The sequence below is a fragment of the Salvelinus fontinalis genome, chromosome 34 (genome assembly GCF_029448725.1).
Source record: "Salvelinus fontinalis isolate EN_2023a chromosome 34, ASM2944872v1, whole genome shotgun sequence".
Lineage (NCBI taxonomy): Eukaryota > Metazoa > Chordata > Actinopteri > Salmoniformes > Salmonidae > Salvelinus > Salvelinus fontinalis.
Window position 1 is genome coordinate 24,653,467 of NC_074698.1, and position 9,555 is coordinate 24,663,021.

The 9,555-nt window shown below is 40.1% G+C and overlaps 1 protein-coding gene across 1 annotated transcript; it reads right to left on the reverse strand.

Annotated features, from left to right (window-relative positions):
* Nucleotides 1–1,924: 1,924 nt before the first annotated feature.
* slc35b1 (solute carrier family 35 member B1) lies at nt 1,925–7,308 on the reverse strand. The gene is made up of 9 exons (XM_055898232.1): nt 6,689–7,308; nt 6,066–6,169; nt 5,781–5,911; nt 5,647–5,677; nt 4,623–4,780; nt 4,360–4,486; nt 3,625–3,731; nt 3,254–3,407; nt 1,925–2,954 (listed from the first exon to the last, which is right to left on the reverse strand). The coding sequence occupies exons 1-9, from the start codon at nt 6,808–6,810 to the stop codon at nt 2,902–2,904; spliced, it is 987 nt and encodes a 328-aa protein (XP_055754207.1). The 5' UTR covers nt 6,811–7,308; the 3' UTR covers nt 1,925–2,901.
* Between the last annotated feature and the right edge of the window lie 2,247 nt (nt 7,309–9,555).

A 9,555-nucleotide genomic window follows, 5' to 3' on the forward strand; every position in this document is an offset into this window, starting at 1 on the left:
TTTCCCTCCATTCTGTGATGGCAATTTCCTGTATTACCAAATGAGGAGAGTTACAAACCACACACCAGTCAGAGTTATACTTAAACTTCATCTTTAATAATATGAGCTTTACAATAGCCCTTTGACTCTCAGATCAATTCAGTGTCTATAATGAATTCTGAGAGTCCCTACATAAGAATACAAAGATCTTTTATAGCCAAGATACACCCGTCTCAACTTACATGACAAACCACAGATCTTAGGAACAGTTCACAAAGTTTAAGATTTGTATGAAAGATATCTATAAAACATAGCAGACAGTTACTGCTGTGTGAACAGTTCTCATTGTAAAGACCAGTGTCCTACACCAAACTGGGACCCGTCTCACCCTGGTATGGTATAGCACAAAAACATTAGCTTTACTATCTGGAATGCTCTTTAGGCTTTATTACCCAAAGACATCGTAAATATCCTCTGTCAGTGCTATCTCATAGAGGCCCATCCTCAGTGGAACACACACACACAATAGTCGACATAATCCTCTATTCTGTCGAATAAACCAATCATTCTGATGCAATACAAAGATTATAATATAATCTTACAAGCACCACAACATATGGCAATATTCCACGACAATTCTTCCACAGTATTCCATAAATACATCTCCGTGTGATAATACTCCACTTCTCCTAACATACATCTCATGTTTTACCCTCTCAAGGGACTCACTTTCCTTCTCCCTTGATCAAAGTCTCCATTCCTCTCCTCAACAAAGTACAACATTTTACACTGCAGAGTTTTATTTTAATTTTCAACCAGTAGGCAGAGATGGTTTAGTTAATCCCACCACATAATATGTTTGTCATCTGGCAGTAAATAAAGTACCTCAACCTACTAAAGCTTTTACCAGTCCAATTATATCTGATTATATTCAATCACTGATTAGCCTACTTCAAGGAAGGGAATAAGGAAGGATGCTTTTTCAAAGTACTTGAACAAGACCTCAGTAGGTTTGAAGATGAATCCCACCAGTCATACAACAGAAGCATTCATGGGAGAATATTTGTAGAGGGATGTCAGATTACTTTCACTTGACTCTGTCTCACACACCTACAGTACTTTCAGTAATGACACTCCAGCGTCTTCAGGGGTAGACCAAGCTAGACTCAAACTAACCCTTCATCTGTTCATCCAATACCTGAGCCACTATGCCTAGCTGTCGGAAGCTCTTACCTAGGTGGGATGCAACACTATCCCCTGGGAAGAGCACAACGACATCATCCCACTTCTGATATCAACACAGCAATTTTGTTGGGTAGCCGACCGGGACTCAAACCTGCGTCCAAACCACTGCACCATCAGGTCCTCTGGTGTTGAACGAAGGAGTCTATAAAACAGTATAGTACTGTTCAACTACTGCTATTTGACAGCATTCTTGTATATTATAAGGGTGATGCTACATCAGAGAACAGCATCCTCACACTACATGTGTTGTAATTCATCTGTCTTTATCAGCAGGACCTTGGGATAGCTTGCCCAAACAGTGGGCTGGACAATTTAGTTTTCTGTGTGCTCTGCCAGTGTCCTGCAGCTCACCCTGTTAATCAGATTGCCTCGCCAACATCTACCAACGTTAGTTTCCTCTGAATTGTATTTTCACAGAAAATTGGTCATTAACATCTCATAAGAGTTTCTGCACAGCCTGTGTATGATGCTGTGTGGGAAAGTTCCAACCAGTTAAGTAGACCTAATTTGATAGACTACAACGAACGAACCTTCCAAAAGTCTTTCAGTATTATGTAAAACAAATGCACTCCCATGACATGTATACATGATGCATTTATAATTTTGAGAAAGAACTAGGTCATTGTCAGCCTGGTGTTACAATCCTAGAACCATGGAAAACATGTTTAATTGTCACATCAAAACACAGATACAAGCCAAATCATGTCTCCTTCTGTTTAATTTCATCTGGTTTTAATTCTCTGGAAAATAATTGTACGTTGGCAGATTTTCATCCAGTTTGGCCAAAACTTTCAACAATAGCAATTTATTAAACATATAGCTAGGCTGATACCATATTATGGTTTCCCTTTTACTATGTATTCATGGCATATCCTACTTTCATTTAAAAAAAGCAACAACATTTAGCTGTCAGATTGGCCATGAGTATCCTAAACAAATTGGTTCATTTACAGTATTTTATGTTTATTATTTCCATAATACAGAGAGGCTAGTTGTCTGCCAAGATAATAATGGAAATGAAGACTAACATCCTGAGTCAACTACATGGAAGTGTTAAAACTCCTCATCTACAGCATGTCAACTTTCAGAATCTTGTGCAGGTCTCAACAACTTGAAATCTGATAATAGAGCTTTACTTGGAAAACTTCTACTAACTGACAAGACAATCGACCCGTTTATTAGGGTGTTTTTCTGTAACCAATTTCTTTACTATGATTACAAATACCAGTGAAAACCAGGCATTCCTTGGTGATGAGTTCATGAGGTAAATCTTGGAGCTGAGATTCATAGGCCTGTGTGGTTTAGTTGTAGTCCAAAGGGAGGAGCAGCCTCAACAACCACAAGGGATTTGACGTGCATGTTGTCATCTTTCCTCTGCCCACACATCTCATTCTGCCCCATTTCCTCTTCATGTAGATGTGGTCTTGCGGTCTAAGTAGATGATGCTTGTCTGTCTTAGTAGGTTCAGGAGAATGGGGACGTTTGAAAACATAGGGGTTTCTTTCATGATTATGTAAAAAATAAAAAATAATAATAATAATATGGTAACTAACAATGACTCAGTGTATGTAGGTGTACTGCCTAGACAGGATGTGGTAAGAAAATCAGAGAGATATAGATTTCTGTCCACTGGACTTTCAGTTTGTCAATTTTGCCATGACACATATTCCAGGTTCCTTAGTGTGTGGTCTTCTTTGGTGTCTTGCCAAATTTGGCATCAAACCCGAGACCTTAAATGAAAAAGCACAGGATACTATTAAGACAGTAGAGGTGTCTAGTCATCTCATCAACCAAAAAGAGACTTCACTACTAGTTGAGGCCTATGAGCTCTAATGGAACATTTCCATAAGCAGCTGAAGAGCAGCTCACTATTTCAACTATGAGGTGAAGCATAAAGTTACTACAGACACAGGAGCACATGGTCGAGGGAGATGCGAGCGAGTGTGAGGAAGAGAGAGAGATTGAAACAGAGAGATAGTCACAACATCAGAGAGATGTTAAGAGTTAACAAGTTAATGTTGTTACTCACCAAGGAACACCAGGATAGTGCCGACCCACTGCATGGTGTTGAGGACGTTGCCGAACAGAAGGACAGAGCCCAGGATGGTAAAGAACTTCCGTGTGGTAGTGACGATGGAGCAAGTGAGAGGGCCGAAGTACACCACAGTCATGAAGATGAAGGTCTAAGAGAGGAAGAGGAGTGAACGACTGTTACTATAAAATACCCTCTGCAATGAGAATGAGAGCAAAATAGCGGGGAAAAAACACTGTGAACCACATACTGGCACTTATCCATAAGAATCACACGCATGTGAACCAATTAAAATGTATAATGTGATTTGCAGACATGGAAATGTTTTCCCTTTAACACACACACAGTCACACCCATGTGAGACCCACCTGGCCTAAAGCACTAGTTATTCCAAACAAAAGGATGTTCCAGAAGATGCTGGGGTGACGGTCTGTGAAGCTCAGGAAGTCCCATACCTCACCTGTCCACAACACCCCTGAAAGAAAAACACATGGGATCATTTACTGAAAGTGACACAATTCAGCATAAATTGACTAATTTTATCCTGCATGTAACAATTGCTTCTTTTTTTTTATTTGTATTCTTTTTTATTTAACCTTTATTTAACTAGGCTGCTTGATTCTTATTTTTTAATCTCAAGTTATAGGATTGGTTAGCCTTTTCTTCTGCTACAAATGGGGGGAGAAGCCAATTAATTACTTTAATTGTTTTGGAATCAAACCCATGCTGAGATTTGGTTCCATGACTTTATGGTGAAAATGCCTGTTCCAAAATCAAAATCAACAGTGGATTAAGGGCTCCCCCTACTGGTACAGAGCAGTAACAGCAGTTTGATTGGGTTGAATAGAACTGGGGAAGTGGGGACTGCTTTGGCCAAAACCAAAAAAAGGGTTTCTGATAAAAGTAAGGCTGTAGAAAAGCATGAGATTGGGACACTTAGACTGAGAAGGAAGATCTGAGATGAAGATATTTTATTGTATAAATAATGGTGTATTTAGTAGAGACGTGGAGCTGGCAGAGATAGAGATACAGAAGAAACACAAAGCAGAGAGATCAGACAAAGTGTATATTTTCACACTAGTGGGGGGAAACAGGTGTCTCACCTAGTCCCAGCACCAGGGTGGACCACATGTTGATGTTGAGCATCATGTGGTTGGCACTGGTCTGGAAGAGACTCCTCATGTGGTCCTGGGCCACACCAGTCAAACCGTCCATGGTCAGAGATAGCAGCTAAGATAGAGGGAGAGGGAAGGTCACATTTACAAACCCACAGAGGCACAGACAGCAAATACACATATAGGCAGAGAGAAACACAGACCAGGTCACAGAGATAATACCACAGGCAGATGAGGACAGTTACACTCACCAAAAGGATCTCCCCGAAGCCAAAAGCAGATTCTGTGGAAGTGACACTCTTGTTGGGTTTATAGAGGAACAGGGCCACCCCGCTGACGATCAACAGCACACACAGGTACTTGGCCAGTGGGTATTTCTTCCTCAGTACAAATACACCCAGAATCATCACTGTGGAACCAAAGGCAAAGGGATGTGAGGGGTGGTTATCAGCAGCAGCCATCACTGGTCTATTAGGTTGATGTGCACATAGAAAGACAAGTCAGTCAGGGGGTACAAACCATGGCTATGTAGATTAATGGGCTGCACGTGCTCAAGGGATAAGACTGGTCAGTGTATTACTATAGAACACACTAACCTTAGACAGTGTTTACATATTGCAACATACTGGGCGGGATAGAAGACTAGGCTCATGTACTTATTGTTAGCATGACACTTGCAGTCATAGGGTAGTCTACATGGGGAGTCAGAGACTCACAGCAGGTGCATGCAAATAGAATATATGTTCATTAAACAGGGACACTGAGTTTGGAAGGGCTGATGGGGTGTGTAGTTTAATAAAGGTGCAATATGCAGAAATCACACAGATATTTCCTGCTTGCTAAAATTTTGTTTGTCAAATTTCAGTGTATGTGACAAAACAAGCCATGTATAGAGTAAATAATCATTGTACCATACAAAACCGAAAGTAAAAGGTGCAAAAACAAAACTTAAGAATGGGATACACCGGTTCTTAGACTGGCTTGCAATGAGAATGACAAATCTATAACTCATATTTCAATGTGAATTTGATTCGTTCGCCCATAAAGTTACTTATTGCAACTTTAAAAATGGCACTAAAAATGCAGATAAGGGAGTCCGGCTGACACTGAAACATGACACACTGCTGCAGTAAGAGGCCATGCAATAAAATAAGGCAAACTAACCCCTCAAACCTGCACTGGTTACAAGCCAAAGGCTGCATATGACTTGTTAATTACATATTCAGGTGTTGCGAGTGGGGTCAGGATGAGCAATAATATCATTATTACACCTACCTGGGATGGGCTTACAAGACTTCCCCAACACCTGTGACAACAATAGAGAGGTTGTTTTAATATTCAAATAATAAAATATCACAACAAATTATGATAACACGGAGACACTGTATGGGCTGAGGGATAAGACTGACCTGTGTGGGGTAGTTGACATACTGTAGGGCAGAGTTGCTGGATACCATGGCTCCAAGATAAGACAGGGAACACACTCCATAGAGCCAGCTCTTGGTGTGGTCTGGTCTGGAACCCTCAAAAAACTGAATCACTAATAGGGAGGAGGCAGAAAAGAGACTATAATACATGGAGATTCACTACCAACAGACCATTGAAACACCCACGGGGGGTAAGATATGTTGGAGATTACTGTGTTGGGCAGAAGGTGGAAGGCCACGACTGATGACTATGTGTGGTTTACTCACAGATCTTGGCAAACCCAGCATTGATGATGCATTGGATGAACACCAGCGTTGTGGCATAAACAAACTTCTCCTTCTTCTCCCCCTCACCATACTGTCCTCGGGTACTGGGTAAATCAGACAAACAGCATTATGACAATGTATCAGTGCAACCACTCATGTTAATCCAGAGTTAATCCACTTCTTATTACACATATAAGACAGGTGTGACACACAACAACACACAGGCCTTGATATTCAGCAAGGGAATTGTTTGTTAATTAAACTGTGGAGTATCTGTAGCTATAAAAAGAGAATGAGAGGGCAGTAGTAGTCTGCTCTGGTTGACTACAGATACAAATCATCACTGGAAACAAGATGAGATTTCTCACCCTTGAGTGACATACCATTCAAGACATATCTACAATATGTAGCAAGCTAATAACATAGGAATATAGTTTTTTGAACATTTTCAGCTCTGTAGAGATGGCTCGCCTACATGCAATAATGACATGAACTTGTTGCACTACAGCATCACCAACTAACATAGGTGCACAAAGAAACAGCCAATAAAAGCAATGTGCATTAAAAGCCTATGGTTTGAAATCAATGATGTCGCTCAGATGTCAGACCAGAAAACGACTTACATTGTCTCTTGTAATATGCCATAGTAGAAATAACAAACGAAGACTCCGAGAAAACAGACAATGAATCGTACACGCTCGTTCTGTAATAGCGAGGGCTTCCCCGCTCCCTTTCCTGCAGCCATGCTGTCCTCTAGCTGTCCGGGTATGGAAACCGATACAGATCCGATCCCCGTACCCCTCAAAGCAACGTCCCGCTCCACAATCCCAGATATCACAAGCCCGGAAATGGTGACGCTGTTACTCTAACTGGGCAGACAGTTGCTAATGTGACTACAGATCAGTCCGTGGTTCCTCTTCAAAGATTTAGCTAAATGTGCCTGTTAGCGAACTGACTTTGCTAGCTAGCTAACGTTAGTTAGCCAACGTTAGATTGGTGGGTTGGTTGTTAGCTAGCAATTAGCTAAATCCATCATTGTTGTCAATCCAGCTGTCGCAGTATAGTGTTGAATCTGGAATATGTGTCTTTAATTGCAGGTCTCTCGTACTAGCAAACGGTACTCTTGTCCCGATCCAGGTTATGTCAAAGGCATCCCATTCAGACAATTTTCCCCGTGGAAAGGATACCGGAGTGTAGTTGTTTTCATTGAGATACGTCAGAGAACAAGCTTGCTCAAAGACCTCAGTGGTTCATTAAGAGCCCTCAACGGATATGCCTGAACTTGTAGCTACTATACCGTTCATATAATACAGTGCTGGTAGAACGCAGATGCTACAATTTTATAACTATACATTAATCATGGATTTGTTTTCTCATTTGAATCAACTTATATGCAGCATACAAGGTAGCTCGAAAATGTTCTTATTTTTGTTGATGTATCAAAATATTCAGCTGTAATATATATGTGATCTATACTCTTTGATTTATTGTTCATTTCAATGGGAGTCTACACAGACGACTATTGAAAACATTTGCGGGGCTTTCTCGAACTTGTCGCGTGTCTTTTTCGTACTGGGATGTGGATGGATTCTATTGGTCCAAATAAGGCAATAAACCACTAGATTCGGCCATTGAAACAGACGGAATAGTGAAAAGGCGGGGCTTCTACTCCAGAGACACAGCTACACGTGTCAAAGGGAATTTTGACAACAATGAAATGCACCACCACATTTTAGCATTGTTCAATAATCATGACTGAACCCATTCACTATTGGTTTAATGTCCATTTAGTGTTAGTGTCCACTGTCAAACTAAAAACATGTTTAAACAACTTCAATGCTTAAAACGTGAAATTATACAGGAAAGTAATGGAAGAACACTTACATGTTGGTGATACAATGTCCTTTTACATCACAAAACAGTAAGGTAAAACGTATCTGAAGCTGGGGGAAAAGACAACTATGTCCAAATGACTCAGACTGTCCCTTTACATCAGAAGAGAGCAGAGGTTCATGCTCATGCATGACACTACATGCATTTCAAACTGATATAGGAACAGCCACTATTTTGTCATAAACATTGATCATCATCAACCTGAGCAAGGGATAGGTCAAGTCACAAAGTGAGTACTCACTAGGTATACTCACAAACCAACTGTAAAAACATTCTACTAGGCCCTAAATATAGGAAATGTCTATCATAATGAACAATTACTTCACAAACAGATTAAAAAACAATACATTCACCCCATCAATGGGACAAGAGAATAGAAAGACAATGTCCAAATTCATGATAAACATTGGGACCCAGAAATGGACATACCCCGTTCCATCTTTTGTCTTGCCCATTCATCCTCTGAATAGACACACCATGTCTCAAGGCTTAAAAATCCTTCTTTAACCTGTCTCCCCTTCATCTACACATTTGAAGTGGATTTAACAAGTGACATCAATAAGAGATCATGGCTTTCACCTGGATAGTCTGTCATGTTTTGTATACCTCATGTATATTAAATTACAATAAAAAAAGATACATTTTGCAATAAATTGAATATCTGATTTCCCACCAAAATGTCTGAACAATATCTGATTTGATAAAAAAATTCTAAATGTTTGGAGTATCTTCATTCATTGTCCAACTGTTATATACTTTTTTAAACCTTTTAACAATTTTGCTAACCCTTGCTAACTTATGGGAATGTTAAAAAGACACATGGAAGTCTAATGAGCACTTAGGTATTGTGAACAAAAGTTCCATGAACTATATCTTGGGGAAGTGATCCAGAAGCCAAATTTTTGGTTCAGTTATGATCTCCTGCATGGTGTTCATGAAGCTGCCTTCCAATACCACATTTTATGTTGCATCCATACTGTATAATGTGTATTTTCCTACAGGTTTGTGTGATGGCAAAAATTGACATAATCCTAAATGTTTGTAGCAAAGATTATTGTTAAACTTTATAAATGTCATTATTTTTTAATGCAAATGAGTGTGTCATAGGCCTACTAAGCAAAATCTCCATGAGTTGAGCACTTAGAAATGGCAGTAGATGTAGCTAGCTAGTATACTGACAGAGTCAGTACAATTCAGACATGCAGTATTCATAACTCACTGAGGCCCAATTAACTTGTTCAACTTTCAGTTAAAATGTTCATGAGAATACATACGTATTGTAAAGGGAGATTAATAATCAGGGTATGAATAACATATTTACTCTTTGGAGTGCCCACATACATATGGGGTATGGTAGTAACGTTAGGTGCAAGACGCACCGGTTTGTGTCAAGAACTGCAACGCTGCTGGGTTTTTCACACCCAAAAGTTTCCTTTGTGTATCAAGAAGGGCCCACCACCCAAAAGACATCCAGCAAACCTGACACCTGTGGGAAGCATTCGCGTCGACACGCGCCAATATTCCTGAGGAACGCTTTGTACACCTTGTAGAGTCCATGCCCCGACGGGGGGGTTGATGTACATTTTATTTTGTGTAC

Coding starts and splice junctions, on each gene's coding strand:
- slc35b1 (XM_055898232.1), bottom strand. CDS start 6,810: ATGGCTGCAGGAAAGGGAGCGGGGAAGCCCTCGCTATTACAGAACGAG. Junction 6,170..6,688: donor GGCATATTACAAGAGACAAT/GTAAGTCGTTTT, acceptor TGATTTACCCAG/TACCCGAGGACAGTATGGTG. Junction 4,781..5,646: donor GTCTTGTAAGCCCATCCCAG/GTAGGTGTAATA, acceptor TTGGTTCCACAG/TGATGATTCTGGGTGTATTT.